The sequence below is a fragment of the Mesitornis unicolor genome, unplaced genomic scaffold (genome assembly GCF_000695765.1).
Source record: "Mesitornis unicolor isolate BGI_N332 unplaced genomic scaffold, ASM69576v1 scaffold1032, whole genome shotgun sequence".
Lineage (NCBI taxonomy): Eukaryota > Metazoa > Chordata > Aves > Mesitornithiformes > Mesitornithidae > Mesitornis > Mesitornis unicolor.
The window spans coordinates 1-18143 of record NW_010169606.1 but is presented as its reverse complement, the minus strand read 5'-3'; the positions used below and the strand labels follow the sequence as shown (position 1 = coordinate 18143).

General features: G+C 39.6%; 2 protein-coding genes across 2 annotated transcripts; one reads left to right on the top strand and one right to left on the bottom strand.

Annotated features, from left to right (window-relative positions):
- Window positions 1–38: 38 nt before the first annotated feature.
- On the top strand, window positions 39–12960 carry MILR1 (mast cell immunoglobulin-like receptor 1). The gene is given in 9 exon segments (XM_010179375.1): window positions 39–72; window positions 7436–7522; window positions 8366–8653; window positions 8983–9267; window positions 9749–9862; window positions 10285–10374; window positions 11399–11461; window positions 11819–11932; window positions 12830–12960. Coding segments are annotated over 9 exon segments (1206 nt in total).
- Window positions 12958–18135, bottom strand: POLG2 (polymerase (DNA directed), gamma 2, accessory subunit; the record flags this gene model as incomplete). Its single annotated transcript, XM_010179373.1, has 8 exons — window positions 12958–13155; window positions 13972–14072; window positions 14662–14742; window positions 15513–15653; window positions 16716–16889; window positions 17285–17390; window positions 17534–17660; window positions 18060–18135. Coding segments are annotated over 8 exons (972 nt in total), but the record flags the coding sequence as incomplete, so codon positions are not given.
- Window positions 18136–18143: the final 8 nt, after the last annotated feature.

The following is an 18143-nucleotide window of genomic DNA, read 5'->3' as shown; positions in this document are numbered from 1 at the left end:
ACCCAGTCTGCTTGAAACACACCAGCAACAAAGGCCCGATGGCTGGTGGCCAGCAACGGTCTCCAGAGCCAGGTAAAGGAAAAGAGGAGAAGGACACATGGCAGGTGGAGAACAAAGGTAGATCAACCTCTGCTGCTGATAACAAAAAATAGGAAGGAAGGAGATTTCCCCCTTCCCTCTTTCCCCATAAAAGAATTCAGCGGGACATACAAAGCTCTGCAAAACCACACCAGTCTTTCCCACGGGGGGAGGGAAAGGCCTCTGCTTTAGCTACAGAGAAGGCAGGAGAAAGTGAGTGTGAGATAACATCCTCAGAGTGAGCCAATAGAGTTCAGTTCAGAACCAGGCTAGGAATTTAAGCCAAAATATAATGAAACTTGGGAGAAAAGCATTTCAAATGCAAAAGAATTGCTTGAGACCATCTTCCATTGTTAAACTGGGAATCAGATTGACTTAGAGAATTGAAACTTAAAAAGTACCTGTGCCAGTCATACAGCCGCGTATTTTCCTAACAGTCATCTCATTGTAATGTCTCAAGACAGGTTTTTCTGAAATACATAAGGTCAGACAAAGTTATTCTAATATACACCATATAAAGAACTCTATTCAGTCCCTATTCTAGTTGTGGAAAAGGTAAGATTGACCACAAAAATGCAACACACCTTCCGAGGCAGACAGAACAGTCATTATAATCTGATGCAATGCCCTTTGAAACCAACGGGAACCATTACATTTCATCTACTGCCCAATGAATTGGACCCTTAGACTTTACAGCTGTGTTCATCTGGGAATTCACGATCCCTGCTTCTGCTGGCTGGGTCCCCTGCTACTTGCTTACGTGTAACATTTCCTAAAAAACATCAACGCCAACATTTGAACAGAGATTTGCCTGGAAGCAGAGGCAAAGCCTCTTTTCCTAACTAAGGGCAAAATGCTGAATAAGACTTTCATATTTTTCCCTCTGCAAATACAATGTTTTCAGCCAGTCACTTACAGCAGGAAAGGAAGCTCGAAGTTCACAGCACATTTCATGTTTGTTTTCATTTGCTCTCCAGCTGGCTGGCATGACAGTAAAGAACACATTGCAGTGCCAGTCTTTAGGACTGACATCTTACTTCCTCACAGAGCATACACCAATGCCAGCAAATTTTTGGAGCCTCTAATCTTTGTCTCCTGGTCCCAAATGCCCAGTTTCTGATGGGAGTTTCAGTTTCTTCAGAAAACATGAAGTCTCTGCATGTGTTGCCTTCAAGTTCCACCTCACTGATTTATTGACAAAGCATTTCTGTTAACACAATGTTCTGGCGTAATCAAATCTTGTCCCTGATAATAGAGGCTTCCCCACAGTTTCTTGTATAAATTCACTGATTTTAAGAAGAGTTAATTGCTATAGAGGTGTATCTACAAATTATAGGGATTTTCTAAGTTTTATTTAAAAATTCAGAAAAGTGTAGAGATCTGTGCCCATCTAAACTGAAGTCAACACAAGCTTTCAAGAACAGAAAAGCAGCTCTGATTTCTAATTCCCCCAGTCCCCAACACATATAATTGTTTAATCATTTTGTTTCCTTACAACTGTGAACTATTTTGCTTAATTATCACTTCCCATTTCAGTATACTCATAGATAACAGAATTATAACAAACACTGCTGTTTTTACATGTCTAGACAAAACCTTGGTGAATTGGGAATGAACTGAGTTTGCTCTACATGTATTTTGGGGGTATATTGTCTCCTCTTGAATGTGGGACGTTTGCATCATTTGTCTTTAAATGCTATCTTAAAAAGCATTTCTTTATATCTCCCCACAGAAGAATTTAAAAAAAATAATTTCTCCCCAGTTTTGACTATTTACAAGGAACATTCAAGAAATGAACATTTTATTCCTCAGAAGTCGAGAAGTTCTGTAATTCACAGAAACTCTAGACTGCTGAAAGTTCATGCTTCTCAGAATAAATTGCATTTCACAATGGCACCATCTACTGGGAGTTGACCACTAGAGCAAAGCACATCACGGTTCCCCTCACTTTCTTTCACAGTTAAACCGATGATTACTGACATCCAACACCTCCTCCAAATGGCAATATCAATCAGATCCCAAAAAGTAACTGAAGGAACCAGGAAGCTGATAATGGAGACGATCACTGAGGCTTTCACAGTTAACTTTTCCTTTTGAACAACAGGAGCTAATTATTACTATTTAGCTTTACACTTCCTTACCAATACAGTGCAACACTTTTTGAATCTGAAGTCTTGACTTGTATTTCACATAGCACACACTTCCACGTACCTTAGAAATTTATGCAGACTAAAGGAGAAAAATTATTTCTTTCAGAGTTGTGAAATGCATTTGTTGGGTTTACATTAGGATGGTGGTCTCTGATACCACCTCTCAAACTGCCTCTGTTCCAGTAGTGTGCATAAGTGACCGATTCTACATCTTGAGGATGTTTTTAACTGCTGCCTTCTGCTGGGGTAACAGATTAGAAACAGCCATCCCAGCCTGTGTCGCCATCACACAGTGCACTTATCTGGTAACATACCAGAATTTGCACTTGTTTTGCTTAACATCCAGCATTTCTGGATGCAGCAGAAAAACAGCCTTGAGGTCTGCAATAACACTGATGGCGGAGAACAGACACTGCCAGAGAAAAGGCTGGGGCCTTCTGGCTGGAGAGGGAATTAATTCGGGAAATACTTTTCCTTCCCTCTACATTGCCACTGTTTTCATATTGCTTGATGATTCTCCCAACATTATTCCACATCAGTTTCATAAGAAAAACTCAGCAGTCACCCAACAAGCTGATCTAAGGTGACAGAAAAATCTTTCAGCAGACTTCACACAAACCAAGAGGGAGGATGTATCCACTCCCTGAGCTGCAGCAGTGTCCACACACAGCCATTGCTGCTGCTGCTAACTGCTGGGTGGGATGCACAGAGGGGCAGACACTCCTCAGAGTACACAGACAGAAGTCTGAAAAGGGCTGGAAAGCAGAAACACTCCTTACACGGGACTTGTTTGTTTGTTTGTTTGGCACTTTTTTCATTCTGTTTGTTAAGTTAAAAAAAAAATTAAGTTATTAATTAATCTAATTAATTCATTAAGTTAGTAATTAATCTATGAGTTTGTAAAGAAGGCCGATTAAGAGCGTATTCTGTAGTTTTCCAACCCATAGTTTCTCATAGCAATCCCTAAACACATTTCTCTGGAAGACTTTTCAGACAGTCATGTCAGAATTTATCTCAGGAGAAACGCATCAGAAACTTCAGTCCTTGGTGTCTCATCAAAATGTTTCTTTTTCCTTTTCTGGGGGGGTGAGAGGGGGAGAGAGGGCAGAGGCGGCAGAGGGAAGAAGTAGCATTTTAAAATGATTCATCTTTGGGTGATTTGAGAGCAGTTAATGCAATCAAATTGGGTACCTAAAAGTTTCTTTCACCTGCTGACATGCTCCTTGCAATCTGCAGTTCGTTAAAAACCATTCACTACATGAAAATTCTCACTCAGAACCTGACGATCCCTGCAAGAAATTTAAAGATAACTTAAATATGCATACAGAAAAGATCCTTTCCCCCTCTATTCTTACTTGCCCTCTAGAAAAACAACCTTCTCACGGCCAAATACCAAGGAGTTAAAATAAACAGCAGACTTGCCACCACAGCCATTTTGAGTAGGAGTGTAAAAATACAGTACTCCCTGATAATCTAGCCATATCAGTAAAACCTTTTTGCAGACAAAACAGAAGTGCTAAATTGAATTCATCACCAGACATAACTGTCAGTATATGGTGGTTTCTAGCAAACCTTCTGCAGACATCTACTGTAGCAGATGCTCTTCCAGAATGGAGAACCTCTCAGGATTAGAAACTGGGAATAACTTTTATAATTCTGCTGAAACACCCAAATTTCCCTGGAAGCCTATGATAGGACAGATACCGTGTGAAGGCTTCACAGCCTTACTACAAAATGCTATCTCACACTATTTCCATTCCCAAGTGAAAGAACTGACCTCATGTATGAGAGCTCAGTTTGGCTTTTATTCTCTTCCATGTGCTTGCCTGAGGCAGAATATTGTCACAGCACCAAGTGATACACATCTCCCTTTCAGACTTTCTAACTTACTTGTTTTGACTGGATGACTTCTGTTCATTACTTTTTGTTGAATGTATTCAGTTCTTCCTACATGTAGAACCAGATTAATTCCAGGCAGGAAGTCTGTAAACCTAATAAAAAGGGAACTCCAAGCTTGCACAATATCTTACTGATGCTTAGAACTCTATATATACACGCTGAACTAATCAGCATCATATTACTCCTAAGACAACAGCCAACTCTGCCTGAAGTTTTGTTTGCTACTATCCAGGATACTCTTCAAGAGACTAATGAGCTAGTTAGTATTCAAAGATAAAGTCAGTATTCAAAACCTCAAGGAAAGGTAATGCCAAGGGCTAATTTTGCCTTTTTTCCCTGTTTCACATTGACAATATGGACAACTGGATGCCATATGGACAATATGGATGCTGTTCTCCCTGCCAAAGGGCAAAATAAGACAGTAACATTTTGTCTCAGAGTAGCACTGCAGGAGTTAATGATGCTTATTCTCTTAATTTTGGGACAATGCCAGCACGTGTTGTAGAAAAATACTGCCTTCAAAGCCTTTTACAAAGCTGCCATAAAGAAGCTATTCACCTTCAGATCTGTTCAATGCTCGTCACAACTATATTCACATAAACCAGCAGAAATTAAAAGCGTTATTCCAAGAAAATGCTGCTGCATCACTGGCATCCCCAGCCCCCATGAGCACACACAGCCCATTGATTATGCTTTAACAAAATTCTGGCATATCCAGCTCTTCCTGGCTCTGTAGGATTGAGCAATCAAGTAAAATTTTTGGAAGGTTATTTATATCAACCTAACTTAATTGTTTACATTATGAACTTTATCTGAAGTCTCATTTTCTAACAACTATATTCTATTATTTACCCCAGTGGAAATCTAGCAATTGCAGTCTGAATTTTAACCAAACTTCATCAGTTACCAATCCTATCATGATGCTTCAAAGGTCTTTTTGCATAGGAAGTGTCTCTATTAATGTTCTGCAAAGCAATTATAGAAGTTGAAAAGTAAACAGATATTGGAGCAGATGGAACAGCTAGGCACAAGTATTGGACAGTTAAATGAAATGCAGCTCTTCCTCATAATCCTACATCCATAGTTGAGATGAATGGGACTTGTTAAAGAAAAACATATTCCCTCCTATTTCAGGGAGGAGGGACATCAGTCTACAAACAAAACAACAAAAAAACCACACCACAAAACAAATAAAATCTCCACCCACACCAAAAACATTGAGGACGTGGATGCACCAAACTATAGGATTTCCACTCAAAGTAAAAGAGAGCAGAGCTGCTCGGCAGAGTCCAAACCAGCCAAGAAAAACACAATCAGTTCTCCAAAATGAGCCTTAGAGAGGTTTTGTAAGCTGTAATTTTCGGTATCAAGCCCTCCTCACTTCCCAACGCACACCAGCTTTGAACCAGCACTTCCCTCCATTCTCAGGCCTGCCTGAGGGAACCAACCATCCTCTCCGACCTCATGCCATTTAAAACTGCTGTACAGGAGAGATCCTATCGACAATTAAACTTCTCTTTTTAAAAAAGTACAGACAAATTCTCGGTTCAACATAACTATTTGTCATTACACACACACAAAATGAATCCGTTTCTTAGAAAAAGTAAAGCGTTCAGTTCCAGGTGAGCAAGGTCAGCCAGTCCCTCAGGGGCTTTTTGCAGAACAGGGGAGGTGGCCGGCGGTTTAACGCCTCCATGAGCTCTCCACAGACTGCTCTCAGCTGTACTTGAGGCCGCCGCCTGCCGACAGCCCCTCCTGACCTCGCACACCGGGGCAGGCCGCCCTTGTCTGCGCCTCAGGGGAAGGAAGGGCCGCGCGGGACTCCCCGCCACCCACGGTCGCAGCGCCACGGCCCTCAGCGGCCGCCGGGGCCGGAATTCCACCCGTTCGTGACAGGAGGGGACAGCCACCGGGCTTCTTCTCGACTTTGGGACACCTCTCCTCCTCCGTCACCTGCCTGCAAGCATCTTAAGGACTATTTTTGCGGTTTTCTGACAAAACAGGCTCCTGTAACAGGAAAACACTTTCAGTTCTCCTGACAGCTGCGTTTCTACACATGCTTCCTGCCAGCTGCAAAAAAATATTCCAGTCTTGTGGTTAGTTGTCAGCATTTCCACATAAGAAACATTTGCGAGGGCAGGGTGGAGGTTGTCTTAAAAACTTAAAACAGAAAAACAAAACAAGGAGGAAGGAAGTTGCATGCAAAATTCTGTGAGGAAACTTTGCAATGCTGCAACAGACCGGGCTTTGAGAGTGGTTTTGTACTACACAGGAGACGACGACAGACTCTGTAGGGCCTTGTCCTGCTACCTGCAGAAACTGGAGACAAATAAGAAGTAAGGCAGGGTGCACAACAACGCTTCTAAGGCATTCACTGTGTATGTAGTTGCTTCTTCACATATAACAGGGCCTAGAGTTCTTCAGGAAGCATTGTATAGATTGTATAGGTAAGGATTACATTTGCTTTGCCCGAAGGATGACAAATAAAGAACATCTGCTTGCTCTAACTGTAATTAGGTAGCTTTGTATTATATGATCAAATTAGTCATCGGATTCGTTTCTGCAGTTGTGCTGAATTAAAGTTCATCATGAGATTTTTACTTTCCAGTACAAGATCTCACTTCCTTAGAGCTTAATACTTGAAGTTTGACCAAAACATTTCCCTAACAACCTGGCTAGCTAGAAATATTTATTAACATTTTAAAACTTGTATAGATTTGATGCTTCTTTTTTTACAATTTAAAAAAATACATCACTGCTGAAGAAAACACGGTACCATGTACTCCCTTAGTCTCAGCCACATGATCAACTTGTGTTATCTCTAGTAAATGTGTCTGATATGGATCAGTGATGTCTTTCCCTTACTAGAACAGTGCTAGAAGAATTACATAAGTTACACACAGTCTTGTATCCTGCATGGCAGCACAGTTCTACCACACAGCGCTCTCACATGGAAAAGCTGGTGATGGTGTCAGCTACATCTTACAACTCTACATAACATTTAGTCATATCCCACCCTGCCGTTCCTCACTCCACAGCTTTTTCTTCTGCCCACCGCTCTGCATTCAATGGGCTAAATGTAAATGGAATATGACAGAAGTCTTTACACAAACACCAGTGAAGATCAGCACTGCTTCCATATTTAGGACTTCCTCAACCCCAACAGCCACTCCTCAGAGATCTCATTAGTGTAAGTCCACCAGCTGCCTTGCTCAGTAGCAAGAAAATGTTTTTTCTCACAATTCTGCTGTTTTCCTACTGTAAGCCAAGGGCATACTTCTTACATATTACAAGTCTTCCTAAACAAGAACCACTGTTTCTTGTCTGCAAGCTTTCTTTTCTTCTCTTTGCTCAAATGTCTCAGCAGATTCAGAAAACTACTGCAAATCACACAGGTAGGTTCTATTTTGTTTTATTTTGAGATATGTACTGATACCAACTGCTAACAAAAAAATGGGGGAGGATTTAAAAATGACCGAAACACTCATGTAAAATCAGATCTTTTGTCCCTGTCAGTCCAGGGAGGCAGTTTACAAGTTTCTGTACAAAGTCAATTGTCTCTTTGTTGACTTGTGTGTACAGTCAAAATTGCTTTAAGATGTTAAAACTTATGTTTTTCCCTCTCTAGAAGTGTCAATTTATCTTATTCATGGCTAATTTATTACTATTTATACGAAAAGACATTACAAGTATCTATTACAAATTTATCTGTATGATCTCATAAAAGCAAACTAATTTGATGGAACATCAAGGCCCCTGGTGCTTCTGTTCCAAAGTTCAGTCTACTTACACAAGGTTAATTGTGCCTGTTTATGTGAAGCCATAGAGAAAATACTGCTTTTACTTTGAAGTTCACGTGCTACCTCTCAACTAACATATAAGGTTACTTTTTCCTACAAGTAACAGACCATAGTATTTATATTTAACTTTTATACTTCTATTATTTTAATTGCTGCTGTAGTTCGAAAGTGTTTTTGTTGGTTCATCTGGACACATCTGTTGGCTTTGTGTGGATATGTTCTCTTTTGTATGAAGACGTGCATTTTTTCATTAAGTGTTTGAAGCTGCATACGGATTTTGAAAAATACAAAGTTGTGTTGCCCACTACCAGAGGTGGAAAAAAAACCCAAAACAAACAGAAATAAGTATACCCTGGTCCTTAACGAATTTTGGGAAAAATCTGAGAGTTTCCTGGATAATAGATGCAGTAAACTCACTCAGAAGTTTCTTCTTTCCAGAGATGCTGTCCAATCCCAGGCTCACACTTGTTCAGGGGACTTTGAATGTAGTGATGAACCAGAACGTGACCCTCTCCTGCCACTCAGACTCTGGATCTCTGCCTGTCAGATACACATTGTTTAAACCAAATCAGAAGGTATCCACTTTAAATAGGACAGACTTGAGTCCTGGTTTGTTTAACTTCACTATCAACTCTGCCAGCGATGTGGGTGAATACAAATGCAAAGCCGAGACTAACATCTCCAGTGGCGGAAAATACAGCAAGAGTCTCAAATTCACCCTGATAGGTATGTCTTGCTGTATTCCTTCTCAGCGCATTTTACTTTAAGGCCATATCTCTGTGATGCAATGCATGTGCAGCAGCCGGAGTCAGTTTTTCGTTCACAGCAACAACTGTTTTGGACTGCTGCGTGTGCCTGCCTTGACTGCAGAGCTGAACTTTACTGCACTTAGCTATTACGTCCTTAGGAGACGGCAGTGCTATTCTGATTGGGGCTACCGAGCCCTCCATCCTTGATCCCCGTCTCATTTGCCAAAGCTGCCACTTAACTCCAAGTCTTGCTTTGGAGCTTGTCCTGTACTCAGTGATGCAGTCTTTTCAGTCTTCTTTTTACAGAGCCAATTTCCAAACCAGTGCTGAGCTCACCCACCTCTCAAGCAAAGAAAGGCCAGAATGTGACCCTGTCTTGCCTCTCAGAGAACGGCTCGCTTCCTATCACATACATATTCTTCAAAGGAAGACAAACCATCTTTCCCCCAGTGAAGATGCGTAAGAGGGAAGCAGCTGTGGTTTTTCTATTTATCAATTCCTCTAGTGACTCTGGAACCTATAAATGCAGCGCTAAAAATAGCTTTCACAATAATACAAAATACAGCAACGGTTTCAACTTTACATTGGCAGGTATGCACGTGTGAAAGTTCACCACTGTCGATAAACAGGGACCACACAAAATTCAAAACATAACTGTGCAAGCTTATTAGCCAGAAATTTTGTTCCTGCAATGTAATGTTCAAAATATTTTTTTTACCATTAAAAAGAAGTTTTTAAAACTAATGAATTCCATGCCACCTAGATAGTAGTAGAAGTTGAAGTGACCATGGAAGACAACTGTAAAAGATTCACTTTTATACGAGACCTTGGGGAAGAGCCTTGTTTCATTTTTCTCTCTGGTCCTATGAGAGAAGGAATCTACTGGCACCAGCAAGCTCCCTTCTCCCTGCTGTGGCAGTGTACAGTTTGGACTCTGCCAAGTAGTGACATTAACCACAGTTAATCCAAAAGCTGAAAGAACTGCAAAGTCTTTATTTTAATTTATAGAAAATATTCAGAATATGGAACAACATTTCACTGCATAAACACCCTTTCTTTTTATTTTTGGCAGAAGAGAGAAGTCATTCTCAACACATGATAATTTCTCTTGTGGTGATCTTGCTGCTATTCATAATAGGATTTGCTCTGGCAATTCCAGTTTTCGTAATTCCTTCATATAAAGCAAGTGAGTTATTGGAATGTCTGTTTCCTTTTCCAGAAGTGTTCATTCATGTTGTCAGTACATTTTAGAGTATAAACATCATGTTACAAGTAGAGTTATGCTCTTGGGGTTTTAGAATGTTGTTGCCTCTTAACCTGCACAGGCAACTGAACAAAACATGGATAAGACAAAACCTCTGAGCTATGTCTTAGATGGGGGAAGCAAAGCAACATCCAATTTAATACGCAAATGTTGGAAGGAATTGGATGTCATTGTTCTTAGTAAAGAAAGGAAATACTATTAAAAATGCCCTTGGTAATTTTTATCATGACAGTAACATTATCTGAGATCTCCAAGTATTCAAAAAATATCTTGCAGCCGTTTACTTCCCTCTAGGAGAAACTGATATATGTGTTTGGTTTTCATTTCTCTTTTACAATTTACAGGAAAATTTAAGTCTACTTGGTCCTCAACTGGCCCTACTTTAACAATGAATGCAGAAGAGTCTGAAAACTATGTCATATACACAGAAATTGGTAAGTTCTTGTTACTCCCCATAAAACTTACCTGTGGGAGTTTGGTTGAAGAAAGCTGTTATAGTGTTTGTAGCTAGGATGGGCAAATTTCATCAGGTCATGCAAAAGCAGTGGAGAGCTCCTACTGACCATGCCTGGCAGAGGCGTTATTTTAAGTCCTTCAGGATCGATATCTAGTACTACCAGATATTTTGGCTGCAGCTAAAACTGCAGCTGGTTAAATGAACTGAACTTCTGTACAAAAATCCATTGTAAACAGAAGTAAAATGAAGGATTGCATTTGGTAACTAATTGTGAGGATTAAAATAGTCACTTACAGAGGAAAATTAAAAGACAGTATGTAGATCAGAGGTGCAATGCCCATTTACTGAGACAAAAGCAGGCCATACATGAGTTGTAGTAAAATAAGAGCTCCTGCATTCTGTATACTGAACAATTTTGAACAAGAATTCTTTATCCCGTTTCTTAACTTTGACAAGACTCAAAGTCAGTTCAAACCGAAATTATGAAGTAATGCTAAACAACAAAGCAACTGATCTGCATTAAGACATTGTACTACTTCAGTTGCAGAAAATACAGTCATGAAGATACCACATGAAAGCCATATGCTATTAACTTGTAGTTTTCTCTATTTGCCTTGAATGTCAGTATTTTCAGGGGAAAAAGAAACCCCCAAAACAAACCAACAGCAAAGGTATTACATTTCCTGTTTCTAAATCTTTAAAAGGAAATCATTCGCTCTGAACAAATCTGCCTTCCTCTTTATGTAGCAAACAGGCAGAATTCCAGCTGCTCTGCTGTGTTAGCTCAGTGCAGCTGCTCACACCAGTTATCAGTCACCATTCTACCCATACCCTGCGAGGACAGCAACAATAGCTCAGACAAGGCGTAGGAATGCTATGGAAAGCACAGAAGATTTATATTCAATACAGAATTTAGCTGCTTTGCTTCAAGATTATTAAAAAATAAAATCTGGTCATTCTCTTGTAACTGAGTTAACTGCTGTTCATCATCTTTAATCCAGAGTATGTTAAACCAGAAGAAGAATATGTCAACATTTCTGTTATAAGAAGAGAAGATGAAAAAGGTAAAAACCTCAACCTGCAATACTGGAAGGTCTGATGCACAAAAATATGTTTTGGGGGGATTTTATTGGGGACGGCAGGGTTTAGATAGCAGTACATACATACTGAAATTGCTTACTTACTACAGAGAAATTTAAGTAACTTTAAGACTTTTTTTTGGGGGGGGAGAAGCAAACGAAACAAAACCCCAACAAATAAAAAGCCTATCACCATCCTGTGACCCCAAAATTCAACAGCCTCATTATGAAACCATGCAGATGTTATTCCTGACCACGCTGCAGATGGATTATTAATTCTTCTGTCATGTACCTGTACCAAAAAAAAGGAATTCTGAATTATGTTTTTCTGGCTTTTAACAGAGAAGGTGGCATGCGCTACAGTCTATTCACAGGTCCTCATCAGAGACTGAGCACAAGGTAAGATCTCTTTTGTCATTAACTTAATCATGTATTTTTAAAGAATCTTTCAGATAAGTACCACCAAGTCTGCACAAAAAGAGATGATGTTTAGATAATAGTTTCCTGGCCTTATTATTTTGTAGACAGGCAATATAACTCTTTCTCTACTAGCAAGCAAAATCCCCAAGTCATAATCTCTAAGGACTTCAAAGAAAAAAGCAGAAGAGATAAAAATTGGAATTAACAAAGACCCAAATAGCAATCCTATTAGACAAACAGTAGCTTATTGCCCAAGCAGCACCATAAAAAAAGCCCCAAAACAAAACAATGTAATCACTGTCAGCTAAGATCCTGCTGGACACAAGATACAGTTTGGTGAATGCATCCGATGAATAAACAAAACAGAATAAAAGCTGTAAAGTTTTCACCCAGACCCAAGTTCGTGCATTTAACAATTCTCCAGAAACAGAAACCGGATTGTATGCAAACATAAGATAATCAAAAGGCTTTAGTCGAGTATTAAAAATAAAAAAATAAAAAACCATCCCAATTGTGTTATCCTGTTAGGCACATGCCAGAGGATTAATATTTGACCTCTGTACCTGCAGCAAGGATGGCAATTTCCTCCGTTCAACATTACTTCAGCTCTCTAAGTAGGGATAGGATGCTAAATTAACTTTTCTTTGATAATGTATTTCTGATGTTTATCAAATGCAAGATGAAGTAGCTTAAATGCCGAAGAACTGAGGCCATGTGATTAAAATATACTCCCTACAAACAGACAGCAGAAAGATACTTATGGATGTTATTAAAACATGTAAGATTTGAAAGTCTTTTTTATAAAGTACTATTTTCCAGCAGAGACCATAATTGTGTTGGCAATACAGAGATGAAAAATGAATTTTTAGGTTAGGGCAGATTATTTTTGGTAAAAGTGAAGATATGAAAGTTTGTATCTTCCCTCTTTTCTAGGTAACCTGGAAGACCTACATGGTCTAGATTTGGCAGAAAACAGATGCAGCACCAAGTTCCACCAGAACTATTTGCAGGGACATCACGGAGTCTGTGATGCTGTAGAAGCCACTTCAGGCACAGATGTTTAAGAAATTCCTTTTATTCAACAAATTTCAGTTTACACATTTTTGGCTGTTGTTACGTACTTAGTTAAAAAGTCCTTCAGCCTAGAAACGTGCATCATTTCCTTCATGGTGGTGTCTCTGCTTCTCAGCTGGACCACTCCATTCTCCAGAGTGGCATCAGTTATCAAGATCGTGAAGAGAACGCTCATCTCATCGTACCTGCAAAGAAAAGAGCACACCTGTTACTGCTTTTGGTGTAGGAAAAATTCTGATAAATGATGTACAAGTGTCTGGTTTTCTTGTTGCCATTCCTTGCTTTCCTGATTACATTTCTTTAAATTATTTAGTACATAAAAAGAGTATTATTTGGTGAACTATTACAAGAGTATTTTTGTAGAAGCAGAATGTATCTTCTGTTATTCAGTAGCAAGACTTGCTTTGATTACTACTGCACAAAGTCGTATTTATTCTCTCAGAAAAAAATATTCATCAATATACTCAAGATCCATTGACATGAGCAGCTGCTCGATTCACTTCTGATCAACAAATCATATACGAAGCTCTCAGCTGCAGGAGTAGTTTTTATCTGCACAAATAGTTCCATCACATACGCTAATGCTAACGGTTCCAGACTTGGAAGAACTTTTAAGTTCAAGTCTAGACACAGTGTGCTACTTCAAGTAGCAAAGACTGAAACACAGAACCAGTCCAGATGCAAAGATAGGGGGCGATGGTGGGAAACGGTTCTGCAAGGTTATGATTCCTCTTAGATTTATTTTCAATAGAAGAGTCTCTAAAAGACATTTCACAGTTCCAGAGAAACAACAATAAAGCATGAAAGGCTCATAATTTTAAAAAGGAACGTTGCTCTTTATAATAAAATTGAATGCAAGTTTATAGCTCAGAATACATGCCTTCACTCATGCAGTTACTGCACTCAATGATTCTTACTGCAAACAGGCATCCTTTCATTAATCCACAGAAAGTCATCTTTCACCTTCATAGTTTAATTTACAAAAGACTGTTTCTCCTTACTTTGCATAAAGCTGTTCCAGAGATACCTGCACGGTTTCGAGGTAACCGGGCCATACAGAAATTCTGTTTTCTGACAATTCATTGAACAATCCTTGACAAACCTGTTTATTTAAAAACAAAAGTTAAAGGACAGACTTGGAGGGTTTGAAATCCTATACAAAGAAACCATTAAAACTCCAGTGTGTGTGGTATCAGCATTCCTAACTGGTGTTAATTTTCTGGCTGAAATAATCTCAAAGTAGAAAGCAGCTCAGAAATTAAATCTCTTTCTATTTAGAAACATGCCAGCGAAAGTTTCCTCCTTTCTGTGAGGACTGGCTTCATGACTGACAAATAAACACTTTTCTAAAAGCCTTCTGAAGATGTGACCCATGCATTAAGATAATTCTGAAAGAATTAGGGATGTTGTTATTTATTTTCCTTATTTTTGCATGGAACAAGTAACAATTCTGTTAGCAGTACTAAAAGCAGTGTACCTACTAAGAGCAGACACCTACTACCCGCTGTCTGCAATGTACTCCTTCGCTGTGACTCACCAGCTACATAGCAGAAGCACTGTGAAATCTGTACAACCATGAATCTCTGAGAATCAGAGTAGCAGCGTGATTTTCCCCAACATAAATAGTTTCTGGATTGTAACAGGTTACATAGAGTCAATGCTCAAAATTAAAATACTTTCTCACAACTTACCTGCCTCAGCTCTGTTGTTGGACCTTTTCCTACATCCAAAGCCACTTTTAGAGGTGCTAAAGAAGGATGAAGCTTAAGTACCTAATAATTTTATAAAAAGGAACAATTATTAAATATAATTTAGTGTGAAATTCTAAACAGGCCTAAGAAATAAGTTTTTTTTCACAGAAATTAAGGTTCTACACATGCAAAGTTTTATTGTAACACAACTAGCACACATGCCAGATTGCTTGGTGTGGCAGGAATTACTGCCTTTTGGCTGAGCCCCATGAAAGAGATGAAGTTGTGTCAGCTCTTTAACAGCACTAGAGTGATCAGAGACAGCCCAGCAGCTACCATCACCTACTGCCTGTTCTTGAAGACCCAGCAGCTGTTTGATTAACAAGGGCTGTCTGAAAGTTAGCAGTCTGACTCCAGAAAACCAGGGTAAAAGTGGGAATAATGATGGCCCTTGGGGAAATGTCCCACTACCCTCAGCAAGAGAAGAGACAAACTCCTCTTCCCACACACAGCAGCTCGATTCCAATTCCTCTTAACTCTTTCATCACTTGCATGGCAAGAGCCTACCTGCTCCTCAGAGAGAAGGTAAATCAGGAAAGGTGAGCTCAGAATGAAAGAAAAATTGTTTTTGTGTGTGAAAAGTACCACAGAGGCAGTCCCATGGGCCAGGCTACTGCTGCCAGTGAGACACGTTCTGCCCACACCCATTGTGGAAAGGAACAGAGGATGGAGATGTGGAAAAGGGAGATATTTCCATGCTTTAATTTACCACAATGCCTCTGAGTTTTGTACTTAGACTTGCCCCTGCCTTCCACCGTCCCCTCTTCCTTACACTTTCTATGGAGAATTACCTTTCTCTGTGAATTTTTCTTTTTTATGAATGGATTCTCAGCTAGCTGTAGAGAATCAAAGAGGTACGCTAATGCTCCTCGGTCCAGATTTCCACTGACAGACAGAACATGAGGAATAACGTTCTTCCTTCCGTCTCGGCCCTGAAGAGAAAAAACCCACAAAGGGATACCTCAAAGACTGTCCCCAAAAGCCTTGTTTACTTTAAATGTATGATGAGGCACTGAGCTCAAGCACATTTACTCCATTTAAAATACAATCAGACATACACTTTAAAAAGTTACCAGAAATCTGAAAAGTGTAACATAACTAGGTAAGATTGTAACACCGAGGAAAGCAGAAGATCCGAGCAGGATGGGACTATTTTCTTGTCCTGCTTCTCTGATCATACATTTAAATCTATGGCAAACACCCTTGAAACTCCTCATTTTCTTTTGGAGGTTTGTAAATTACCTCCAAGTAACCCGAAGGATCTGTCCCTACATTTTATGAAATCGCTACGTAACCCCCAGTTTTGGAGATTACTTTACAGTCTGCACAGCCTTCTGTACAGAAATAAGCTGCAAAACCAGGGAAGTCAGATAGGACTGTCACGAGAGGGAGGCTGCAATTTACTAGTAAAAGAAGTTGTAGTTTTATCTGTTCAGCCTGACTTCTCAAACATTGCTGTCCCCTAGAAGTTTGTCCCACTCCAGTATATTCAGTGGAAAGGTTTCTCTCTGGTCCATTTTCCCTTCCAAGTGTGGTAACTTCTACAAAGCCATTTGCAGGGTTTAACCCATTAATCCACATACACTTCTACATATATGGAATTGAACAAGCTACAGAAAGTAGTACAGAAAATAGGTTAAGTTCACATCAAAAACATTTACAGGTTCTTTCTGATGTGAACTTAACACTGCAAAACACAGACTGAGTTTGTCTTGACATCTACTCACAGATACAGGCGACACAACTCAAAAGTGCTGTTTTGTTAATATAGCTAATTTCTAATTTAAAACAATTAACTCATTGCAAAAAAAAACTCAAACCAAAACATTATTTTATCTGCTTTTGAAAGTGAAGGTCTGACTGCAGATTGTCTGCTTTTACAATGAAAGAATAAAAAGACAGTCACATGCTAAGCAACTAGACCAGCAAAGAAACAATTTCTCTCACACATTATCATCTTTATGAAAAAAGGTTTTTAATTCAATAAAGCTTACAAATAATTTTGAACTATCCCCTGGATACATCTGCAACAGCTCAGTATCACCAAGGTTCTTCAATGTTTCAATTGTTTCTGTCCCCCAAGGAAAGTTGTAATGTAAATTAAATCCTCTTCTTCCTTCTTCATCTTGAAAGTCACTGCTGCTGAAGTTAGATGGGCCTATGGCAAACTGAAAATTTAAAGCGTAAGAGGTGATCACGGCTGTGTGCAGGCTGCATTAAAAAGAACACAAGTCTGCAGTGCAAGCTGAAGTCTGTTTTTCAGCAAAACACTTCTATAAATTACAGCCCAAATCTTTGCTGTTTTACAGCATTTTGATCTCAAATCAAAATTGTAATTACAGACACAAACTATTTGCCTTTCTGCAAGTCATATTGTAAACTACATAACTACTTGTCAAAAACTTAAGTAGCTTTTTGGTTTCTCACAATAACTACATGTATTTCAGTGACAAGAACAGGTAAGCAACATAACTCCATGTAACCAATCAGGGTGTCTATCCCCCCTTGTCTTTAAAATATAAAGAAGCAGGTCAAGGTTTCCCATGGGTACAAGTCCCCTTACCTTTCGCCACCATTGGAGTCTCTGTCGTAACCAGTAATCAAGCCACTGTCCTGCAGTTCTGGGAGAGCTAAACCATGCAAGCAAAGACGTGGTCCTTTCGCCTATTCTTTAAACAATAGCAAGGTCAGCAAGTTAACACCTTCAAAAATAACAGGGAAAAAGCAAAAGACAGTATTCAAAAATAATTCAAAAGTGAAACAAGTACAAACATTTAAGTACGAAGAGGGATTTATCCCTCTATTACTCTACCTTGTAAGGTTTTTCTTGTGTTGTTTGCTTTCTGGAACAGAGTGAAAGCACACTCCAATTTGAGCAAGGCCACAAGGCAGTCTTTTGTTCACCAATTCTAAGCAGCTAGCGTACTGCGCCAAAGCACCTGTCAAAAGACAAATCCTAATTTTAGGAAAAGAAATGTTTAATTCTTCTGAGAGTGAATGTAGCACATATGATATACATACTGCTTATACGTGCAGTCCCACTAACATTAATGTTTTGCAGAGGTTAGTTCAGTAGCCTGTAGCTAACTTCGGGTACCTTAGCAACTGCGATTTTAATGTGTCTTTCCCCTAATTACAAGGCAAAGCATCTGATGGGCACTTTGGTACTGACGCTGCTCAGGTCCTTGAAAAGGATGCAAACTCACAGCATGCAGACAAAACTTTCCCAGTGCTTTATCACAACTGGAAAACTTCCTTAAACGCAGCTGCTTTTGCTCCCAGCAAGAAAAACACGAGCAGGGGTCCGCGCTGTTCAGAGTGAAGGACGAGGGACCTACCGGGCAGCAGGCTTTCACGAACCATCCCCGCCGTCCCCAGCACTTCTTCCAGAGCTGGACCGCCGGCTTCTTGGCTGCAGCCTC